This window comes from Lissotriton helveticus, chromosome 11 (assembly GCF_964261635.1).
Source record: "Lissotriton helveticus chromosome 11, aLisHel1.1, whole genome shotgun sequence".
Lineage (NCBI taxonomy): Eukaryota > Metazoa > Chordata > Amphibia > Caudata > Salamandridae > Lissotriton > Lissotriton helveticus.
The window spans coordinates 464,422,754-464,448,303 of NC_136072.1; the positions used below are offsets into that span (position 1 = coordinate 464,422,754).

At 43.1% G+C, this 25,550-nt stretch overlaps 1 protein-coding gene across 1 annotated transcript in view; it reads left to right on the forward strand.

Annotated features, from left to right (window-relative positions):
* The window catches only part of INPP5D (inositol polyphosphate-5-phosphatase D), an 809,167-nt gene that overhangs the window by 356,831 nt on the left and 426,786 nt on the right, over positions 1-25,550 (forward strand). The window contains exons 5-7 of the mRNA XM_078666020.1: positions 13,401-13,541; positions 16,544-16,631; positions 18,914-18,994. Of these exons, the coding sequence (XP_078522146.1) occupies positions 13,401-13,541; positions 16,544-16,631; positions 18,914-18,994 (310 nt within the window). The remainder of the gene's footprint in view (positions 1-13,400; positions 13,542-16,543; positions 16,632-18,913; positions 18,995-25,550) is intronic.

Below are 25,550 nucleotides of genomic sequence, written 5' to 3' on the forward strand. Positions count from 1 at the left end.
CTGGATCAATTCATAGGGCCTTTCTAGAAAGGAAGCCAACCATGGCTTTAAAAACGACTTCAATAATGGTGTTCCTGCACAGACAAGCCAGTGGACACAGAGTTTTGGTTCTGCCATCTCTACTAATAAATAAAAAATAGAAGTATTTGGAAAGCGCGAACTAATCACCCCTAAGGGTCTCAAGGCACTGGGGGCAGTCGGGGAGATTTAGTGAGCTGCTGTCCAGAGTCACATTGGGCTGAGCAGAGATGCCCCCTGCACTGGAGATCAAACCATGAGCCAGTCGCTTTGGCTGCTACGCCACCCTCTCCCTACTAATAGCAGTAATAGGTGGGTGGGCCCAGCAGGGCCAGAAAAGAATGCACGCTCTATTGTGGGTGGGCTCAGAAAAGAATATTCACCCTATTGTGGGCACCTAATACAAAAATCAGTGATACCCTTCTTCCTTTTCTGTCCTCTTACAGAAGATTTGATAAATTGCTAGTTAACACCATTCCACAAAAGATAGAGGATCATGATAGTAATGGAGTTTAATGCTCTGATGCTGGATATTGGCAACATAACAGTTGGAACCAGTTCTGTAATAGAGTCTGGCAGAAATGTATGCTTAATGGAACACTAGATGCTAGTGAGAGCAATAGCAAATTGTTTCGGTTCTGCTGGGAAGGATGAGAGTATGCGAAACCTAACTGCTAGGCTCTCATTTCATTGTAAGTTATATGCAGTTTTATGTTGAAAAGCTTTTTTTATGGATCTCTTTATTTAATGAGTTATTTGGGGATTATATATATATTAACAACTCTTCAATTGATATTAGGCATATTTGGGGAATGCAATTTTGCAAGAAAAAGGAAAAGTTCAATATGAATCAAATCAAACAAAAATGGCATTGGTCTTATTTTGTGGTAATACTTTATATGGCACGAGTGAAAAATATAAAATACGCATGACCAAAGCAGCATCTCTTGATTTGTATTAACCACACTCAAAACTCCCCTTCAAACCTCTTATCAGCCCTTTATTCATTTGTAATTCAGGGTTGTCTGATGAAATAGTGCCAATTATGGCAACGCATTCCTATGTAGGCGTGATGTATATGCTTGTTTGTGGATTCATAGAGAAGACGTGCCTGTCTGTCTCGCTCGCTACATAAGTCTACTGCATGCTTACCGCCTTACATTGCCTGTTTCTCTTGCTCTTAAATTCAATAAAATAAGTTTGAAATTAAATAGTGCCAATTATAAAACCATATGTGGAGATGTGGCACACATTTCTCTGAAGTAAAGCGTTATATGAAAAGCTTGCATTCGTAAAAAAAATTGGGTGAAATGGAATGAGGCAGTAAAAATAGAAGCGGTATCAGAAGATAATAAAAGTCTCAATAATATCATGTGGAAGAAGGAGTATCAAAGGTAGCAGGAGCCTTGAAGTAAAGGATCATTACTGAATGAGTATAGAACTAGAAACGAAAAACAAACAGCCTCTGGCACTAAAAGGTAAGCAGCAGTGCCAGAAAAAAGCTTTGAAAAATGCAGGTAAAATGGCAGACGCGAAACCAGTCACGGTGACGCGCCACATATTTAATTATGATGAAGCGTTATATGGACTTACCGCGACTGCACAACATGTCAAAGTGTCTAAGAGGCAGTAAAAATATCCTTGGCTTCCGGTACAGTTATATACATTGTGACACATTGAAATTATATTAGAGATCTGTTGTGATGCAGATAAGTGTGGCGATGCCTGTGGTGCGTAGGCTTAGTAGAAAAAACAAAATGGTGGTCGCGACTCGAAGTCACGGAAACGCGCAGCACATCTTCAGAAAGAAAATGCGTTACACAGGCTCATCGCAGGTTACAAGGATGCCGCTGTAATCCAGAAATGCTCACAAAAGAAGTCCCAGCATTTCCAAAGTTGACAGGTCACAGACGCCACATGTCAGTGCGAAAGTCCTCGAGTGTCCGGCGGAGCGACCTTAGCCAGCTGCCATCTTGCCTGGCGTCAGACCATGCCCCATCTACTTGGAACATTCTAACATGAACAGAGACTGTTAGAGATTGGCATCTCAGGCTACATTCAGCTGTGCTTTTAATCCAATAAACACAGGGGCATATTACCAAGGGCCTTATCGCCGCTTTAGCGGGAATTTTTCCCGCTAAAGCAGCGATAATTTTATCGCCCTATTACCTAGCTGTCGCAAACACCATTTAGCGACAGCTATTAGGAGATAGCGATCATCTTGGGGCCCACTTTGCATGTCAGCGATAATTATCGCTAATGACATGCAAAGTGGGCGTGCCAAGATGTTAGCGACTGGAAACAGTCGCTAACATCGCTATCTCTTATTACCTACTTTTGGAAATAATCGCGCTAAGCTGTCGGAGTTAACCGGAAGAGAATAGCCAGCTAACTGGAGCGGACTCACCCTATAACTTCATGACGTTTTTAGTAAACCACTTTGACCCCACAAAACTGTGAAGCAGGATAGATTTGGCCCTGTTATTTCAGGTGGCGATTGAGGAAGAGTACTTATCCCACCCAGTACCCTCTGGAACCTCTTTTCAGTAATCCATCTAGAATATTTCCCGAATCACTAGTAGCAGTGGACCAATATAAATCTGATTGCCACATTATCCATCTACACCCACTTGTTTGTTCTCCTCTCTGGTTGTACACACCCCCGCCCTGAAGAAGGTGTGGCCTACATTGGCACCTAACACCGAAACGCGCGTTGGCGTGAACGTTTTGGACAGCAGTAACTTAGTCCCTGTGGACTATATATTTTCATCTGCTCTGCATCCACAATTCGCACCCCTGCCCAAGCAATCTTTATTCCACTCTATGGCAGCTGTGGGTGTTCCCCTGTATGTCACTGTATGAATGAATGAGAATGTGAATGAAATAGCAAGTTCTGGATTGTGTGTGAGTTACCCCTGTGTGTACGTGAGTGGGAGGAACATTTGTATATATTTTATCTATTTTTTCTATAGAGTCACGTATTGTCTTCTGTTTTATCAGATTTGAAAAATGTATGTATATGGAATGTGTTTCATAAAAATAATGAACTTGAAAAAATTACAAAAAAAGCAAAAAAAGGATTATGTGTTTAAAAAATCAGTAAAAAGTCTATGGCTCAGATGGTTTGTTGATGTCACCCGATATATAACCTTGTGGATCCCTATTGGGACCCTTGATATCTAATTTGGCGGGGTTGTTGTGTTCTATTTTGTTGTTTCTCATTCCCCTTATTTTCCTGCCAACATCCAAAAAAAAAAACCTGGGGAACCCCCTTCTATTATATATCCACTTCCACGTTATACATCAGAGACAATTTAAGGCCTGCCCAACATTGGATAAGCTAATTTCTCTTCAAATAAATGCTAATACGGTCAAGTTGGTGATTATGGACAAGTAGAGAGCAAGGTGGGCCAGATCAACCAATACCTACACACAGGGCTTTAAGTGGGATGAAAAAAATGGGGGGGAGAGGGGGTCCCTCAAAGGGGCATGGTTGGTGTACTTAAGGGCATGGCTTAGAAACACATGAGCTAAAAATCTGTGCTTAGCATACTGTGCCCCCTGACTGGTATTTTACTGCTTCTGTAATCGCATGCAGCTATATAACACAAAGAACAAGCCAGGACATTTGTCCTTGTCAATGGTTGTTATTTGCATAAGATAACTAAGCAACAATTATGGCTTCGTTATATATAATTTTGAAAATGTGTCAGTTCTGAAATGATGAGACTGTGAAAAAAATATAACGAGCCTCTTTGAAGTTACATCAAAGACAGAGCAGGGTGGTACTGCTGCAGAGTTAAGATTTATTGTTTTCATCCTGAAAGTTAGGACAAAAAAAAAAGGGACCCGTCTCAGCACCTGCTTTTTAGAACTGCCGGTGCTAAGCACCAGCACGACCCGGCCCACTTAAAGCCCTGCCTACACATAGGGGCCGATTCCGAATCGGGAAAAACCACTCCGAATAGCCGTACGGAGCGTTTTTCCCATACGAATCGTACCCTGAAACCTCCCCGTACGTACGATGAAGTACGATTCGTGCCAGGAGCAGGACTCCATACGAATCGTACAAAGACCGTACAACTCTAATCTCCGCACAATTCTCACTCGGAACCCGCTGTACGTGACATCCGTACGGTTCGAAGCAGGTTTTCCCGACCCAGCAAGTACGATTCGTGTCGGGTACCCACCATGGGACGCTTTTTTTATGAGAGACCAAAACGTCCGGAGAAGCAGAGTACGCCTCGAAACAGGTACGGAACCCCCCCCCCCCCCCGGGTACAGTGCGTACACCCCATGTCTGCAGGGGTACGGTGCGTACCCCAAGATCATGGGGTGTACGCACCGTACCCCAAGATCATGGGGTTTACGCACGGTACCCCATGATCGCAGGGTGTACTGTGCGTACACCCTGCGATCATGGGGTGTACGCACCGTACAGTGTGTATGTGATCGTGTGGTTTTCTGTAGGATTCGCCCTTACCTGACCTGAACCGTAGGAATCGTGTCCTCCTACCCCAGTCCGGATCGTACTCGTCGGGTCATACGGCATGCTTACGAATCGTACGGTTCACTGTGAGGATCCGTGTTGTACGGTTTCAGCCTTGCAATTCTTCTGGTTTGCGACGATTTGGATGGATTAATAAGATACGGATCGTACTACGCGATTCGGACGGACGTGTGCGATTCGTACGGAGAGGGCTCCGGATACGATTCGGATGGACGCTTTTTTCCCTGAATCAGAATCGGCCCCATAATATGAAGTTATTAGGTATTCTTCTTCTTGTCAGTGGTTGACTCAAGTTTCTAGACTCTTCGATTTTTAAAACAGATGCTTCCTTTCCTTTCTATAGAACATCACACAAAGGTAGTGTCTTGTGTTTTGTTATACAGATGTGACTAATGTTAAAGCTTACAATTGGTTCTGCTGTCCTAGAGTTTTACTAAGCTGCAAAGAGCCCAGAACTTTGTGGACATCACTGTCATGCATTTGCACAGCTTTGACCAAGTTTTGGATGCGTGTGGAAACCTTCACTGCTGTCAGTAGAGCAAAGGGCTATCTATATTCACATGTTTATACCCGGGGGCATATGTATCAAATACTCTATTTGCAAGTCTCAAATAGCGATTTTTTTGAGAATTGCTATTTGAGAATCGCAAACGAGATGTATTTAAAACTTCGCATATAGTTAGCGATTTCTTGGCATTCCTTAATTGCGATTAGCAAATTGCTAATCGCAATTAAGGAATACCTTCCCATTCATTCCTATAGGCCAGGAGGCCCATAGGAATGAATGGGAAGACATTCTTAATTTGCGATTCGCAATTTGAGAATCGCAAACTGAGAATGCAATTTCAAGGGTGCCAGGGTGTCCAAAGGACACCCTGATGCCCCCCTGAAATTAGCATTTGTGCGCATGTGGCGCACATACATGCCCTAAGGGCATGTATGTTCACCACATGGCACTTTGAAAAATGCCAAAAAGTGCATTTTTCAAAGAAATCGCAAATTACCACCAACTTCAAGTTGGTGGTAATTTGCGATTTCTTAAGGAGAAATCGCACAACTTAGGTGCTTCATACATTTCATTTTTAGGAATCGCAATTTGCGATTCCTTAAATGTAATTGCAAAATAGAGAATCGCAAAGTTTGCGATTCTCTCATTTGCGATACATTTTTGGGATGATACATCCCAAAAGGCCTTTTCCCGTTCGCAAATGGGCCGATTCTGAGAATCGGCCCGTTTGCGAATGGGAAAAGGGCTTGATACATATGCCCCCAGGTCATTTACCGAAGGATCTTGAAGGACCTTCCCTTCCTCAACAGACATTTAAGAAGATTTAGATCAGAGAATCTTCCTTTCCAAATTCCATACATTAAAAAACAGTCACTTGTTGATCACATCTGCCGAATGTGAAACGATCTGTTTACAAATGGAAATATGCAATCACTATGTGTTCAGGAAGTTACTGAAGATTTATTTGTTCTGCTGATCTTTTTTTTTTTATAACATATTTTATTAATTTTCCTCAAGTCACAGAGAGTTACATTTGTACAGCGGGTTCAATGGTTCTGCTGATCTGTTTCCTGAGTACCTCTTCACTTTCTATCAGATTTTTCCCATTCAGGCTGTGTGTCAATCTTTACTGGTTTTGGCATTAAGAAGCCATTTTTGGTGATCAGTCCGCTCAATAAAGAAACTTTGTTTGTTGTTGGTGAGTCATTAGACTTTTTTACTATCATAAATGCTGATCAATAGAATCTCTCTATAAAAACATAAACATCAGATTGATAAGCTTTATTACAAACATGGCGATTATTGGCACGGCAGCCTTTATTCCAGTGATATCATTCTCACAGATGAAGGTGTTAGGATGGGCTTCACCTGTGGCAAAGGTTGGATTTTGTAGAGATTTGTGGATGTACATGTTAACAACCTATGCAAAACATTATATAATTCACTTTGATCTAGGCTTACCAAATTGAAACATCACTCAGCGGGGTTAATGTAGTATAAGGTGGAACCAGGTGTTGCCCAAATGAAAACCTGTGAACATTCCCACACGATAATTAATCATTGTGGCAATTTGTTTAATACTAATGGGCTTCAAATTATATTTGACAGAAATTCTAAATTTTACAGACCTGTTCAACTTTTCCATCCTCTACCATTCTGTTCTCCATTCACTACCGAACATCACTCGTAGCACTAGCAACCTATAATGTCTGACAGAAAATTTGAAAAAATATGAATAAGGATAGTCACCGTTTCTCAGAGACTGGAGTAGGCGATCTATTTTTAACAACAAACATTTTGACACACCTAATATTTCCTTGAAAGATGGAGTCCATCTAACCAACAGAGCGAACATTTTCTTCATGAAGACCGTATAGGAGGCAATTAAGTTTGATTTCAAGTTTTTGTGCTTCCAATCACTCCAAGGGTGTTTTAAGGACCACAAATGTGGCTAAAAAAATTGTTTTCCCCTTCTTCTACTTGGCACCATGAATATGGCACCCTCTACATGAAGACCTAAATAGTTGCAACCTATGCTGTGGTGTTTTGCCCCATTGTGGTAGCTCTGTTATGTTTTCTTAGTTCTGTCTCCCTCCACAATGGCTCTTTAGCTTTTTTGACGCTCTTCTGTGTTTGGAAGAAGGGCTTAATGTTGCTGGTTAATCTTACTGGTAAGCCCGAGGAATCCAGACGCTGTGAGGGAAACGGCTCGAAAATCACCAGAACCTCCATAGCCGATCGCGGCACCGTGAGGGGAACCGCCTAAACAGCGCGAAAGGGGACTCCTAGTCCCAGGCACCCCTGCTACCACTTCCCGTGCCTGGAGGCGCGATAAGAACACCGACGGCTTCCCGCATCGCGGCAAGCCCGAGGAATCCAGACGCTGTGAGGGAAACGGCTCGAAAGTCACCAGCACCGCCATAGCTGATCGCGGCACCATGAGGGAAACAGCCGAAACAGCGCGAAAGGGGACTCCAAGTCCCAGGCACCCCTGCGACCACTTCCTGCGCCCGGAAGCTCGATAAGAACACCGGCGGCTTCCCGCAGAGCGGGACGCGATTGGGCGTGTGCCCATATGAGACCGTATGAGGCTGGGCTGGGCCACCCCTGAGTGGTGCTGCCGAAGTTGCTGTGTTGCTGGAGTGAGGTGAGTGCTAATCAGATACTGTGATATGGGGAAACACACCACCACACCAGGTTCCCCTCCCACCACTACCGCCACCATAGACAGCATGTTAGAAAGAGCAGTCAGCATTGTCTCCCACAGACATCGAGTTAACAGAAAGGCGACTATCTTTGGGACTGTTGACACACCAACCTCCCTTGATGGAAAAAGAGGAGCAGGAGGTTTGCCCTGGCCCCCCTCTGACACTAAATGTAATCGTTAACACCATCAGACACTCACCAACTCAGAAAGGCGGTTACGAGTTGGCAAACAATGAGGGCAACAAGGTCAATGTAGGCCTTATGGATAGTCAAGCTTCGACCCACGCAAAAGACATTGTCCCAAATAAAGACGTCTTCCCAGACCCCAAAACCACAGGGGCTAAAAGGAAAAGAACTTTGGCGAAACCTATCAGTCCTAAGAGGAAACAACTACCTCACTTAAAACCACAATGCACAGCCCTGAGCTCATGGATACAAGGCACGGCTGCCCCGGCGATCACAGTAAACACGAAGCCCACCAACATTGCAATTGATACCACCATCGATCGGACCTCATCAGAAGCCGTAACCCACTCTATTCATACGCAAACTGAGCATACAATAGCCCAGATGACTCGCATTAGACCCGGTGACATCTCAATTGACATCATAGTGGACTCAGTTTATGAATGTATAAAAAACTTGGTGGATAAAAATGTTAATGCCCATTTGAAACGTTTAGATCGCTTGGAGGCTTTGATAAATAAATCAAATACTCATATAAGTATACCCAAAGTCTCAAGCAAAACCGGGGGGGTTCACAATACAAAGCCCTCTAGCGCAGCGAACACAAATACGCAACAGCAAACTGCAAATCCCATATCCTCTCTTTCCAATAATGTTAGTGTAATGTGCGGCAAACAAAAAGATAGTTTACTCACCAACTCTATCTCCAGCGAGAATCCTTTAACACGCACAGTGTGCACTAATAACAGCAATCGTTTGCAGTGCAACACCCCTTCAGTTAACCCTTTTGTTACCCCCTTGCAATCCCACAACCCGAGTGCCACCTTCATCTCAGACAACCATGACATGGGGATGCCCTTAGAGACAAGGAATGATGTTCTCAACTTACCACCTGCAGCATACCCCTATGTCCTAGTCCTAGCAGGCTTTCTCCCCTTAAGGAAAAACCAAACCGAGACTTGGGACCAACTCCGGAATAAAAGCGCTTACTGGCTAGTTAAACATAAAGGCCTACGGGTGGCAAATGTCAGTGAGATATTAATGGTGCCCAGGGTGGGCTGGGTAGGACCCTCACAAAAGAATATCAAAGGGGACTGCATCGTTATTAACTTTAGACGACCCCCACTGGTAAAATTGTTACTGTCAGTAAAGGAATTCAATAACAATTTCCCAACCCTTATTTGGTCGTTGCCCTTACGGTTTTCTATAAACCAATCCCGGACCCACATACTTTTGTTACCCCCCCACACACCATGCATAATAGGTTCTCTGCTCTGTCTAGCTTAGAAAGTCTGGAGTGACTGTCTTCCCGTTTACCAGAGGCAGAGGTTTTGTGTACCACGCAGGGCGGCCATAATCCAATTTTAACAATAATCAGATTCTCTCCCAGACCCAGTCTCGTTAAAGAGCCCGGGGTAAATAATTTAGTGGTCTCAACCTAAAAACTATTTAGTAATTTAGAAGGGCATTGATAATTAAGCTCTATTTGCCAATATGATAAAATTACACCCACTGCTCATCGAAACTTGTTTGACAATTAGTGATCCTAACCTAGAGATTATTGAGGCATTTAGTAGCTTATGCGCTGGTATCAAACAAATGATTTCTAGGCCAGCGTTAAACACCAGTGAGAAACCTAGATGGTTCAATAGTACCTGCTCGGGAGCAAATAGAGAACTGCGTGTAGCATTAGCGGCTATACCCAGGGATGTAACTCTTGTTAGATTATTACAATCTCGATATAAAGAAGCAGCCAGGCTACGAAAAGACGAGCTTTTAAAAGAACATTGGGACAATCTAGCCTGTGCCACTACACTTAATGACGGAAACGGTTTCTGGGCAGCAGTTAAAACTATGAGATCGTTGGGCCTCACCCTTACCCCATTAAGCTGCAACATAACCAGTGAATCATGGGAAGCACATTTTGCTAGGATTTACACAGCCCCGCCCGAGACTATGAACACGTCAATTAGTCCTTCTGTCACTAGGGTCTTTATATCGGTGTCAGAAGTTGAGGATGCCATACACCAAAGCGTAGGCAACAAAGCCTCAGGGCCGGACGGGCTTTCTATCAATCTTATTAAATACGAACCAGATTTCTGGGCACCCCTTTTATGTAATGTTTTTAACAACTTAACAAACACCTTTATTCCAAGCACCTGGTCTACCAGCATTATCGTGCCTATTTTTAAAAAAGGAGATCAATCTAATCCTCGCTGCTATAGACCGATCTCTCTGATTGATAACACCTTAAAAATCCTAGGGAGGGTCGTGTTTAACAAAATTAGGACATGAGCCGAAAAGGAACATATTGTAAATCGGTGCCAGCTGGGTTTTAGAAGCAAACTGGGAACAATCGAACAGTGTCTTAATTTAAATCTTATTATTGGCAAGTATACGATAGCACAGAAGTCACCTATTTATTTGGCCTTCATGGATCTTACCTCAGCGTTCGATTTTGTCAACAGGTCACGCTTGTGGTCGGTCCTTTTAAACTATGGGTTGGGCAAGGCTCTGGTTCACTTTTTGGCACATTTGCACGAGACTTGAAGGCGCGGGTAAGGGTCAGTAATGATGGGGAGGTCTCAGGGGACATCGTTATTGGTAGAGGGGTCAGACAGGGATGTGTACTGGCCCCTCTCCTATTCATTCTTTACATAAACGAATTACATAATGCCCTGTCAGAACTCACTAATGACGTACCAAAAATTGATGGAAATGTACTTCCTGCGCTCTTATATGCGGATGATGCGGTCCTTATGGGCCGCACTCCGAATGCACCACGCACTTTAGTTGGGGGTTTTGTGTCCTTTATGGCAGACCTAGACCTCTGCACCAATTTTAGGAAATACTTTATAATGACTTGTGGCCCAAAAAACACTGATCAATTCAATAACCTCAGGACATGAACGCCTACTACGCACCCACACTTTTCCCTATTCGGGTGTAGTACTTTCTGACACTGGATCTTGGGCAGCCCATGCTGCTCATAGCAGAAGCAAGTTTCTAAAAGCAACTAACTCTATTCTAAGTCTTCCTCAACCAAAACAGGCAGAGGTAGTTTTACCCTTAATGAAGATCTATAAATCGCAGTGTATCCCCACCGCCACATATGGCGCTGAAGTCTGGGGCTTTATAAATTGCATTGGGATCCAAAGAGAGGAAAATAGATTTTGCAGGAAACTTCTAGGGGCGCAAATTTCCTCCCCGAATTATGTATGTCAGAAGGAACTAAAATTGTCTTATATAGAAGATTTTATCAGGTCATGCCCAGCTATATTTTGCCTAAAAATCGGGCTAAACTCAGCAGCAACTTTAACAAGGGAGATCATTGTAGACTGCCTTAACTGCGACAAGAGAGGATCCATACCCTGGTTTTTCACTGTTAGAAAAAGCCTAACCAGCGTGAACCTTGAACATATCTTCTTAAACCCATTATCACTAGAGGGTATGAATAAAAGAGTCCTCATGGGTGCATTGTGTGAATCTTTTAACATTGAAAGACACGCCACAGAGCGTCTAAAACCTTCAGTCGCTAGGTGTATGTCCCTACTGGAGTTAAATAGCCCTTAAACGCATATGCCATCTAAATACATTCTGAAGAGTATTGGACGTTGGGGGAGGAGCCTGCTTTTTCGCCTTAGGGATGGCACTTTAAAATACTCACTTTGCTTCCCTCTGGGATTTAATATTAATCTTGAGCAAATGCCCTGCCCGTGTGGCACCGGCAGCAACCAAACGGTAGTACATTTTTTTATTCTTCTGTAACTTTTAAGGAAAATACGCAAAACAATACTTGATTCCATATTTTGAGGCATTTGCTAATATTGATTACAGAACAGCGCACCTTGAGATTCTTAGACTTGAAAGTGACAATCTGATGTTCCGTGTCAGCCCGTTTCTGAGAACGGCAGTCCGCTCACGTATTTCTATGAGCAATATTTAATGTGTTAAGGGCACTTGAACACATAATATTGTTCTTTTGCACGCAGATACTTCTATTTTCTTAGTTGAACACCAATTAAAGCGCTATTTGTAGGCCGGAAAATCTTAAAAGCCTAAAATTTAATTGCACTTATACTATGCTGCTAATATCGTTAATAACCAATTGCACTTTATTTCAACATGATGTTGCTGCTATATGTCTGTCCAATCCTTTTAATGAGCTAACATTTTAACACCGTTATCTGCTTATCAACTTGAAAATTTTAATTATGATATCGTTGTCGTATATTATGCCCTTTTTAATGTTGTACACAATTGTAGTCTTTTTATATCGAAAGTTCCTTTTAACGAAAGCTTCTAGCACCGTGCTTTTTAACAAGAATTGTATTACTGTTAATGGTGTTTGAAATGTGCTTTTATGGATATTTGTATCCGAATAAAGAATATTGAATTGAATTGAGTTTACTGGTGAGTTCGGATTGCAATCACTCCTACCAGACAAATGGCAAATCCGACTCCTTTTCTGCTTCTTATCCCTATAGCTTTTTCTTTTCTTTACGGAGGTGCCCCGGAACCAGCGGCTCCTTGCCTTTTGTTTCTTCTTTATGGAGATGTCCATCATGCCTCCACTTTCTTTTCTTTACAGGAGCACCCTGTGTACCCCTGTGGTGTGCCTCTTACCCAATGTTATTCTTCTTTACTGGGGTTGTCCACCCTACTACAGCTTTTTGCCTCTGCCCCTTCCCTTCCTCCAGAATTATACTGCTGCCTTATTTGTTACTGTGGTACATTGCTGGTGCAACATGTCCTTTGCCTTATACTCTCCTGTCCCTCTTCACAGGTCTATCCTTCTCCTTCCCCCAACACCTCTTGGCCATCTTTTTCATCTTTCGCTCTCTCTCTGAGATAGGAAGGGCAATGTGGTTTCTCATAGATATGCTGCTTGCTTACAGTCAGAAGCACAGCAGACTGTACATAACACTGGAGAGACCTCCTCCTAAATGTGACTTTGGTGCTTCTTGTAGGTAAATGCTACTAATTATTGTCCAATTTGAAGTTGGGCATTGATGGAAACACTGGTAATTTCTGAAGGAAGTGCTGCATCCTAGGGTAGAATCGACAAGAGGTACTTCCTCGGCGCAGATAAACTTTCACTGGTGGAACCTCTTCTGTATTCCCCATTACCACCCAAGTCTAAACCATGCCTTATGTCTCTTCTCCCCTACATGTTGATGAGTCCATATCCCATTTCTCAAGTGTTAGTTGACATGAAATCAGTGCTACAAAGGCATATTGAGAAGATCTTAGTTCTGAACCCAGCTCTTTTCAAGCAGCACCTTTGTGTAGGAGCCTTTATTGGAGAGTCTGGAGATGATGTGGTCTGATGGACAGGGGCATTTTTCCTGTTGGCATTTCACTTTATTTGCATCTGTGAAGTTGGAAGTGTTACTGGTATATGGGATACTTTGGGCGTAAGGTCGCTATAGATGAAGTGTCTTTTCCTTACCGTGCCTTTTTGTCTCACAGCATCCCAGAGGAGCAGCTGAATGCTATTCAGGAATACTTACGTCTCCACATACACTGTGACCTAGAAATGTTGAAGACTGGCACTGGCAACCTCCCCCAGCTGAAAAAGTTACTCTCCTGTCTCTGCAAAGGTCTACACAGGTAAGGAGAAGACGGCACGACATATGATGTGGTACTTTGAGCTAGTAGTCTGTCCATTTCTAACCTGGCCACCACCAGGAACTGCTGCCAAGAGGAACTCACCAGACATAGGAGCTTAACTCAACCACTATAGACAACTAGTAAACTCAGAGTAAGGAAAATATGCTGTCACCAGTTGTGGACATCTGCCTTGGGCTAAGAGTAATGGCTCCTACTGAGTACAGATAGATAATTCCAGAGTGAGGAGGATGCTCAGTCATTATGCCCTTCCGCCTGGCTTGGCATTGGAGGGAAAGCACTGCTTATGAGTGCTGCAGACTGGCAAAGGACCTAGATGTTGAATTGCCACTAAGTCACAACACAGGACCCTGGGCTACTGGTGATCGCATTGTATTCCGTACTCTTTTAAGGTCCTGGAACATGGTAATTCCTTATCACTGAGCAAACATCAATGACCACTGTGGTAGGTGTTCCCACCGGATGGTGTCTTACATAGGGAATTTAGAGTTGGGAGGTCACTTATTATGGTGAAGTTACATAAGATTTTATCAATGGCGGAGGGAGTTTGGTCGTTCCTGCATAAATCCTCCCAAAAAAATAATAATAATAACTACTGTGCAGTTCCGTTTCACAGGGGTGGATTAAATCAGTTTTTGAAAAGAACAGCAACTCTCAGGCTTCTCCTTTGCTGAAGCATCTACTGTGTGGGGACGGACTCTTACTCATTGGACTCAGAGCAGACTGCCTCACTCGAAAAACATTGACAAGAAGGTGTTGTTACACCCTCTAATATACAAGGGAATCCTTTAAAACTAACGAGGACCCTCTCTCTAAACCTGTGGCCTCTGGAAACGATCAAATAGCTATCCAAAAATAACGAGGACCCTGTTTTTAAATTCGTGATTTCTGGAACCGATTGGCCAGACAGGTTCATTTACGGCAACCGTTAACCGCTGCAGTGCAAATCACTCCACCCATCTGGGATACCGGTTGGCTCCCATAAGGATACTTCATCACACCACACGAAATTATCGAACCAGTAACAGCACTAGACAATTGAATCTCGGGTCTGGGCGCATATAAGAACGAGGGTACTCAAGATATGAAATCCATGTCCTGAGGATGGTCTCCTACACGAAAGAATAGAGACCGAAACGTCGACTTTGGCTTTATCTACCATTGAACACTTAATTAATTTTGTAATAGGTAGAAAAGCCTTAGCAATTTATGTAGTAAGGATTGTGTAGACTAATGTATTTACCCTTCTGCATCTTTGCCTTTTCTTGTACCCAACGTTTTAATTTGATTTGAAAAAAGAAAAAAGATTAAACACTTTTTGTCTATATACACACGCCTTTTAATTCCTTTTTGCTCTCTCCTTCCACTGATTACTAATAAGTGACAGCCTTCTAATACATATAATTTCTGTTGTTGTATAAACTGCATCATTGGGTTAAATTACTAAGCCCATATGATTCGACTCTCTAAGTGTTTTTAAATTCTGTTGTTTATTAAAATCCCTTGAAGGTACTGTTACCCTACCATATCTTTTGCCCAAATCCTCAAGGGTATATTGGGTTGCCCACTATCAATTCTCAATTCTCAATGGGCACCTTGCATGGGATCTTTGTCGGGGATCTTTTCTCTTGCTGACCTTTTTAGTAATTTGCCAAACTGTCTGCAAAATGCCCCCTGATATACTAATCGGGCACTTGAGAATGTAGTTTGGACAGAAAAAATGCTCTTCCTTGGCATAGGGATTGCTGTTGTTTTCAAAAACTGATTAGAACAATGGAATGTTGAGCGCTCCATTGAAAACAGTGGAGTGCTCCGAGCTTCTAATGGCCAGTAGAAGACAGGAGAATCAACATTCCAATGTTTAACAAAGGCCTCCTAGAGCCCGAGAGGATTTCAACCCCCTCGTCTCCGTGAAGCCTTTGTTTTACAAATGAGAACAGTCTGCCCTCCAGGGTTGTAATGTTCAAATAACCTTAGAACCCTCCGTAGCGGGCTCTACCAGCCATTAAAGGCCTGCTCCCTTGTTAAAGGCTCTCGCCTCAGGCCTTTAACACTGGAGCGTGTCTTTAATGTCAGCTAGAGCCTGCTATGGCAGGCTCTAAGGCTATATCAGTACATTGGAATGTGGAGCACTTCCTTGAATACAATGGAGTGCTCCGAGCTTCTACAGGCTGGTAAAAGCCCGCAAAGCAACATTCCAATGTTGTTTTACAAAGGCCTCTCGGAGCCCGAGGGGATTTAAACCCCCTCTAGCTCCGAAAGGCCTTTGTTTTATTTGTTAGAACATTTTGTCCTCTAGTGGCTGAATTTTCTATTAGCCTTATAGCCCTTCATAGCGGGGCTATACCGGCTATTAAAGTCCCTCGCATTCGGCTTGGGCCTTTAAAGCTAGAGCGGGCCTTTAATAGCCGGTATAGCCCGCTACTGCGGGCTATAAGGCTATATTAGAACCACCATTGTGAAACGGAATGGACAACAGATATTATTTTTGTAGTCACATAAGACCCTGGAGTCTGAATGTTCCCTTCTCATGATGTATTCACAAAGAATCTGGGGGTTTGGATGATCCTGTGTCAAGGTCTACTTCTCTATTGCATGAAGGTTGCAGTGATCCACTTTCATTTTCTGCTAGCCTGTGACCGTGAGCTCTAATTGATCTCCTGTGATGTCGTCCTTGCATATAACTCTGGGACTGGGTGATCTCCTGTCAATGTCTACTCATATAAGATCCGGGGCTCGGAGAGATAACTTGCCACTGAGTACAAGTCATTGATTACATATCCATCATAGGACCTAGTTGATAGCCTGTCAGTGGGAACAATCTTGTAAGCTGGTTGTAGATAGGCCCAGATACCATCAACTGAATGCCATCGTCTCAACCAAATTCTTTCTATGGAGTGTGACTACAGGTCACTGCTTATTACATTTATTTCTATTTCCTGCATGTTTATGAACTGTTTGTTGGTGGGATTGTGTCTTTCCAGTGAACTTAACCGTACCCTGCCCATATTGGAATCCCTGCAGAGGCTCTTCGACCAACAGCTCTCTCCCACATCCCATCAGCGTTCCCAAGTGAGTAGACCCACTGCATTGAGGCATCAGCTGACTAACATATAACTTTTAATTGACACGGCCTCATGCATTGATGACTTTTTGCAAGCCAGGGAAGATGTCCAAGTCACTTGGGAATGGGTCCATGCCACTTTGGATTATACCTGCGAATAATTAATTTTGCAGTTGATCCTTACAGTGCTGTCCTGAGGTGGGCTCACACCATTCAAGCAGCATCTGAGGCACATATTTCTCTGAATGGCCAATTGGTATGTGTTGACTCCTTATCAAGACCCAGTGACATGTTCCCTTTCACCAGTAAGTGGGCCCAATTGGTTCAGATCAGACATTGGGATTAAGGCACCTCAACGCTTCATTCCTGCTCCTCTACACTGTCGGCCACAGCCCTCAAAGCAGTGTGTTCTTTAGCAAGCCACTTCATTTCCTTTCAGTGTCAGCAAGTTTGAGTTGCTGTGAAATAATAGGATGAATTATAAAAATGACATCCATTCAACCCAAGACATTTAAGATGGGCAATTCATAATCAGCCAAGTGTCAGAGAGTAACTGCCATTCAATCAGATACCCGCATCTTGACATGCCCGCCTCTGGTTACACGTTTTGTGTGTGCATCCATTTTCGACATTTTTTGAGTAATGTCACTTTGCATCTTTTAGTAATGGATTTAGGGCCATATGTATCAAAAAGTCATTTTGCGATTCTCAAATAGCGTTTTTTTGTGAATCGCTATTTGAGAATCGCAAAATGCTATGTATGTAGGATTTGCAATAAATGTTGCGAATCCTACATATTCCTTAATTGCGAATCTCAAATTGCGATTCGCATTTAAGGAATACCTCCCGATCCATTCCTATTGGCCTAGAGGCCCATAGGAATGAATGGGAAGACATTCTCAATTTGCGATTAGCAATTAGCGAATCGCAAATCGAAAATGCAATTTCAAGGGTGCAAGGGTGTCAAAAGGACACCCTGTTGCACCCCTGAAATAAGCATGGGTGCACATGTGGCACACATACATGCCCTAAGGGCATGTATGTGCGCCACATTGCACTTTGAAAAAAGTAAAAAGTGCATTTTTCAAAGAAATCGCAAATTACCACCAACTTGAAGTTGGTGGTAATTTGCAATTCCTTAAGGCCATTTTGCACTTTTTTGGTGCCTCTTACATTGCATTTAAGGAATCGCAAAATTTGTGATTCCTTAAATCCAATCGCAACATAAGGAATCGCAAATTTTGCGATTCCTTATTTTGCCCGCAGATTTGCATCATACATACCATTTGGCAAAATTGCGATCGCAAACGCGAATGCAAATTAGTTTGATACGTATGGCCCATAGAGTGTGCAGGGGGTGCAATCAGGGGTGTGGAAACTGGAAGGATAATGTTTGATTCTGAATTATAATTTCAGTATATATAAGAGCAAAGATTGTCTACATGAGATTTGCTGATTGCCTGCAACAAGGCTGACATTGAAGTTCGTGGTGTTCTGATTTGAAGCCATATGTTCAGATCACATCCTCAAATTTTACACACCAAGCTTGGCAGCTTTCCTTTCGTCCCTCCTGTTAACTATGTGCAGTATTTGGCCCATACAGTTTTTGATATCCAGACCTTGTGAAGAGATTGGGGAGAAGGCTTTGTCAATCAGTGGGTATGAAATACCAAGTAGGACTGCCTCATTTATCTGTTGTGTTTAATCACAAAAATCTACCCCTTCTCCCTGTTCACCTCCCAGTAGTAAGTACTACTGTAACTGTTTATCTTCTTGTCTTTTCTTCTCTTAAGTGTATTTGCCCAGATGTGACTGGGAACTAAAAGAGGCCCTGGGTGGTTTAACATGAGCCCATCTTGCACAAGACTGACCCTTTTTGGAGCTGGGGCAGGGTTTTCTAGTTCCCAAACATATTTTTAATTTCACAGCACTATTTTCCAATTGCATTGGCTGAGGTCTACATGAAATTTTGAAGAAACCCTATTGCAATATTTACTTCACGGTCTAGGACAGTATGCAGGATAATCATGTATGTGAAACAACAAATTATGTACATATGAAGTTGCATGCTTCCTTCAGGGCTGCACTCATGACTGAATGAACTGAGCATCTCTCACCCTCTTCATCCCCAAAAGCTTCCATTGCCTTCCAGCAGGGTGTCCCACATAGGCAAGTCAGCCATGATGGCCGCTTGCCGCTAATGTGCACTCAATCACTATTAAGTTATCATGAATGGGACAGCTCTGATTAAAATCTACGATTTTCTGACTCCCTCTCTGAATATTTGCAGCAATCTGGAGATTCAGTCCCGGCCACGGTACTTTCGAAGTTGAACCTGCTGGTCCCTCTTCTCTCCAGCATTGAGGACAAGGTAGGTGGTGTGTGCTTGTGGGCAAATGTACATTGTGGGTAGAAAAGGGCTCTAGAGGTATAGTATTTTGCTTTTGCCTAATTCTTGGAAAAAGGCTTTTCATTCTGCATAAGGATGTTTCCATGTGTTGCATCTCTTTAGGCACACATCATTTCCACACTGGCCAATCACCACTGACTTTGCACATGGATCACAACAAATCAGATAAGTGCTGCACCAAAGAAACAGAAACAGATACCCTTCAGGCTGGATCTGTGCAGTGGGGATTATTACACGTAGGCTACTTCAACTAAGACTGGATAGACACCACTGGGAAACTGACCATAGCACATTAGAACTAGGCATTGAAGTAGATGCATGAAAAAGGGAAGATTCGTTTGACATCTTGTAATCTATTGTTTTCTCATTACTAAATTGGCAGGACCTGGTGTCCTCCTGGCCTGCATCTGCAGTTGTAGTGATAGTTAATACTGACTGCAACATTTGCCACAAGAGAAAGAAATAAAGAACAAAACAGTTGCAAATGCCACTAATTTTTCAAAATAACATCAGTTAAATAAACATACAATTGAAACAATATGTTTTGAGAGAAATGAATTCCATTTGTTTTAATCTTTATGCATTTTCATTTGAACACTTCTATTTCAAAATAATATTTCAATAAATTGATACAAATGTTAAAAACCTGGAGTGCACAACAATTATCATATACAGTGATAACAAAACTTGTTCAATATTTACAGTGTAGTACAACTTGCTCACCATTCGTTCTTCACTCATACACCACTCAATCCACTACAAACAAGACAAACTCACGACAAAACATGAATGATTCGAAACAATATCTCACTGGATTCACTCTCCAGTGACAAAAAGCCAAATATTTTTAGTAATCTTTACAATCTTTCCTAGTTAATGATTGGATTCTAAGTTCTTTCGGCTATTTAACAGGGTCTACGCGTTTCGAACTACCATTCTTGCGTAGTTCTCTTCAGGACCAATCTGTAATGAAAAAGCACAAAAATCTATTGTGGGGGGGAAACTTTAATAAACACTACACTGCCCATGCCCGAAACTCAAGTGTCCTCACCTACCTTACGCTCGACGATACAAGCTGGAAGGCTAGTGATCCCAATCTAAAAAACCATCAAAAGCCAAAATCAGACATGAATTACACTGACTCTCGCATACTGGCAAGCAACCATACAATCACCACCATGACTTACTTGGGGTGTATAAGTGCGCTCGCAGGGTTGCCTGACTCGCCTGTCTGGGGGAAGAGAGAGAGTGTCGTCTCAGTCAGCCAGTTTAATAATGGTCCTAGGTTGCACTTGAAGCGGGGTTATGGACACACTGTTACCTGGTCAAGACGAGGCAGGCGTCTTATGTGTGGAAGCGGTTCTCTTTTCTTTTTTCTCTCCTCCGTTTCAATTTGAGTTCTGCAAAGACAAAACGCGGAGGGGGCATGTGTAAACTCGATCAGTTGCTGGAATCAGCCACAGGCTCGCTCGATCGTAACCACAGGCTCACAGCCACTTACTTCGCAATTCGTGGCTCAGTCGCGTTGGGAAAACAAGAGAAAGAAAGGCACATTCCTGGTGACATACAAAATTTATTTCTCTCTTGATAGAGAGGTGTGGCTTATGATGCAGTTTAAAGGTACAAAGCTCTGTAGACTACCAAACTATAAGTAACCACTTCTGTCTGTATCTCTGTAGGTCTGTAGTTTCATCTTTTAATACTGTTAGGATGTGTTTAGAAGTAGTTAGTGGCTCTTAGCAATCTGCCAGGTCTTGATCTGGTCACCCTATAGGGCTAGTCAACCAAAGGTTATCATCCAGAAAGGCACACTCGCATCCAAAATGGGTTTGGTTCCTTTGTCTTTTTTTTTAGCAAGGCTAAAGCAGACCTCTATCTGCAAAGGGGTACAAGAAAACGAGGAGACTGATATCAGAACCTAGCACATTTGAAAGCTGAAATTAGAGGTAGGATAAGTATCAGAGCTCAGGTACAAATAGGTAAACCAGATCCCTCTTTTCTTGAGATAAAGGGAAATGAACTTTGAGGTTTCTATGGGTGTCTTGAAAGTGTGCTCACTAAAAATATATAGTAAAAGAACCATGCAGGATGGTCCATGTTGGAACAGTTCTCCAGGTTTTAGGGATCAAAGGCCAATATGTACGAAAACATTTTGCATTTCTTAACCGTGCGATTCTCTATTTCGGGCCATTAGGAAATGGAAAATGACCTTTCAATATGTGCAAAAGGCATATACGGCATTGCAAAATTAACTTTCTATCCAGTAGAAATCGCATTTTGGGAATCGCAAAATAGGAAATCGCAAATAGCGATTAGCTATTTGTGATTCGGCACCCGCATGTACATAGTATTTCCTAATTGCGGCTAGACACAAAATGGCCATTTAAGAAATGTAGGGGCAGGTGCTGTTATAACATCAAGGGGACAAGGGACTCTGTGAGTATGGGTGACATGCACCTAATTTGGGAGACCTCTGCACTACACAGCTGTTGTAGAGACAAAGATGACTTGGTAAGGACTGCTCCACCGAGGTTCCAAGCACGACTTGCATACATGCTTCTTCACCATAACCCAGTTGCCAGGACTGAGGTCATGGCACTACTCCTGTTGAGGCAGGTCTGTAGCCTCGCCAACCTGATGAGACACAAAATGCACCATATCAGCCAGTCCTTTGCAATAATTAAGATTCATGCCATCTGGACTGTTCACAAGCACATGCGCAGGCACAGCTGGCAGTCTCTGCTCTGTCCATGATTATCTCATGGAGACAATCCTATCCTCCTATCAGGAGTCCTGTGAAGGCTCATCAACACAAGAGGCAAGGCATCAGGCCACTTCAAAGATGTCAAGGCACACCTTAGCCAACATGAATATCAAAGTCCCATTGACCTGTTCCACAATATGGAATTCTCTGGTTGATAACTGCAGTGTAGCCTCTGTTTAACTTGTAATGCGTCACACAACATCTTCATGACCTCATTATTAAAATGAGTCCCTCACCCTGACCCCAGAGAAGTTGGGAACCTGAAACATGGTTTTAACTCCCTCAACAATAACAAAGCCGTTATGAGACAACCACTTCTCTTAGTCGGGTAAGCTTCATTCCAACGCGAAAAGATGCACACAATCACCAGGACATATTTCAGCCCATTACACACAGGCATCTAGATAAAGCCACGTTGAATCTTGTTGACGGGACCACCTGCTCTCACTATGTGACTCCTTGTTACTGCTGCTCCCCTGCCTATATTTTGCTGCTGACACACAACTCATATGTGACATAACTCTTCAGCCATCAGTCCAAACCTGGGGTTAAACCAAGTTTGCTTGAAGAAGCGTACTATGGCATCTCTAATGACATGTACAGGTCCATGATGATGACTCGCCATTGGGGGCAACAATCTGTCTGGCAACACAGATCTTCCGTCTTCGGAAACCCAAATGTTGTCTTCATCTCTTCTGATGCAACCTGCTCAAACCCAGCCTTGTTCTTCTTCTGACACTTCCTCCTGTAGCCTTTTAACTTCCTCCTATGTATCAGCTGTGGTTGGCAACCAGTTGTAATTGGCCTCATCTATTCCTTCATTTTGGTACTCTCCATTTAAAGTATAAGCATTTAAGGTACAGTACCTGGCAAGTTCATTACCATACCTATTACCCACAGTTACATAATCAGTTTCATTGCAGTGTGCAGAGCCCTTCGCAACCGCAATTTGGGCAGGTAGCTGAAGTGCCTTTAACAAATTGTGCACACTCTTCCTGTTGCAGATTGGTGACCAAAGAAGTCATGAATCTACATTGCGACCACAACTGTCCGAAGTCGTGAACAACACCAAAGCCATACTGACTATCAGTGAAAATGGTTATTCTCAGCTGGTCTGAAACACATGATGTATGACGCTACAACGCATACATTTACATCGGGGTACATTACATCGCGGTTTTTACAACGCAGTCGTTACAACGACTTGCGTTGGAGGGCGCTGGACTTAGGAGTAGTATAATTTACTATTCCAACTCCAGTCTACATACAGTAGGAAAGGTGTTGGATAGTAAACTATACTATTCCTTGTCCTAGAGCGCCATCCAGCGCAAGTTGTAGTAACGACTTGCGTTGTGAAAACCGCAACATCGCGATGTAATCCCCGTGTTGTAAACGATGTTTCCCGAAACACAGCATGCTCTAGTAAGAGCAATCAATTTGGTCACTTGTGCAGAAAATAGCCAGGAGGCTTCAACCACACCTGAGACAGTACAGACTACATAGGCAGTTCTCAGACCTCCTGTATGGTCTCGTAAAAAGACGCCATCAACAAACATCACATAATCTGGCTCAAACAGTGGCACATTTTGTATGTCAAGTCTCAGCTTGGTGCATTGTTCAGTAACATCAAGACAGTCATGCTCAACTTCACCTTCAATTAAATCATTTCCAGGTACAGGTAAAAGGGTGACAGGACTGAGGGTAGTACATTACTTCAGTGTTATATTTTCTGCTACAAGTATGACTTGTTTATACTTAGTCAGGCAGCTGTTGGTGAGCTACTGCATCCTGGTGTGAATTAACAGAACTTCTACAGAATGGGGAAGAAAAACAGTCAGAGGATGACCCATAACAATGCTCTCACACTGGTTGATGCTAGCACCTGTGGAAGCCACAGGTTTGAGACAGCCTGGCAAAGCAGCAGCTACTTGGTCTAGTGTAGCTGAAAAGTTAGCAACGGGCCTTTGAGCATTCCCATGCATCTGTGTTAGCACTGACAGAGCGCAGTCCTCCCTCTCACAGCAAAGCAAGGTATAACATTTATTGTAATCAGGCATTCCCAGTGCTGGGGCACGACAGAGACTTTTTCTTAGCTCTAGGAAGGCATGCATGCAGATGTCACCCATGGTACCAGATCTGATACATCTCTGTGTGTCAGCTTCTGTAAAGGCTTGGCCTTTAGGGAAACATTGGTAATCCACTGTTGACAGTAGCCAACCATTCCCAAGAAAATCCAGTCTTATTTCTGGGTAGTTGGTGGATTTATTTTCAGAATCACTGAGATTCTTTCTTGTAACACCTTCCTCGCTCCTTTCTCAATGTGATGTCCTAGGTACAAGACATCTTTCCAATGGTATTGCAACTTGGTCTGGGACCCTTTATGTCAATTGTTAGCTAAGTGGTTCAACAGAGCAATGGTATATCGTCTGAAAGCCTTCTGTGTGTATGACGCCACCAAAAGTCGTCAATCTACTGGACCAGGACTAAAAGATAGGGCATTACCAGGCACTTTTTGAGAATCTGGTTAAAGACGGACGGACTCTCAATATACCCTTTTAGGACTTGGCACCATGCCAAAACACAGCTACCAAACTGAAATGCAAAGAGGCACAGACTATCCTCATGCAACTGTATGGAAAAGAAGGCTTGGTACAAACCAATGACAGTCAACCACTCACCCTTACATGAAATCTGAAATAACATAATAGCTGTATTCGGTACCCTATTACAAATAACGTACAACTATAGTGGTGATCCTTCTCGAATCCTGCACTATGCAATAGTTGCTATTGGGTTTTGGCAAACCCATATGGGTGAGTTACATGGACTCCCCATAATCTCCTTCTAATGCCTTGTTGAATCATTGTGTCAATCACAGGAGTAATCCCAGCAATAGTTTCATGCTTCAGATTATATTGCAGGATTCTTAGATACTCAGCATTGGGTTTCACTGTTAGGCGGACAGGTTCATATCTTTAATGAGACCTATGTCCTTTCCTGAAAAGTCGCAGACTTCAGGTAGCACAGCGTCTCAATTCTGGGGGCAGATCATCTTTTGTCAACTTGGGTACAGTCTAACATCTGAACTCTGGTTTGCAAGTTTGAAGACAACGTCTTCATCGTGAGTCTGAAACGTGATGCCATTCATGGTACAGTAAAGAGAACAATTTTGCTTGCACAAAAGATCACGTTCGAGCAGTTTTACAGGACTCGAATTGCACACCACAAATTGGTGATTCTCTTTAAAGGACCCTGGGCCAGGTGTACTACCCTATTTTGCATGTGCAAACGCGTTTGTGACCCGTTTGTGCATGCAAAATCTAATGGGGCCATGTACAATCCCTATTTAGCGAGTTGCAATTTTTTTGCGACTCACTAAATAGGAATTGCGAGTTGCTATTGCGTTCCAAGGGCGTCCCTTCCTAATAGCAAGTCAGAGGCCTATGTAAGAATGTTTTGCGGGGGCGGAGCTAGCCGGCATCCGAGATGGCTGCCTGAGTCCGGAGCTCCTCCGACCAGAATAACGATCCTGCATGTATCCTGTTTAGTTGCTGCTATATGGTGACAGATTGCAGTACCAGAGTTTGTACTTTCACCGAGGACTTGCCTCCCGAAACTCTGCTCAAGTTTGCTGCCTGCTTAGCTGAGCTCCAGCGCTCCGGACTGAGACGCGCGGCGGGCCTACTGAGCCGCGGCCTCGAATTTCGCGCTCCCCGCGACGGTGAACAAGGCCGCTCCCACTAAGGCCCCGGG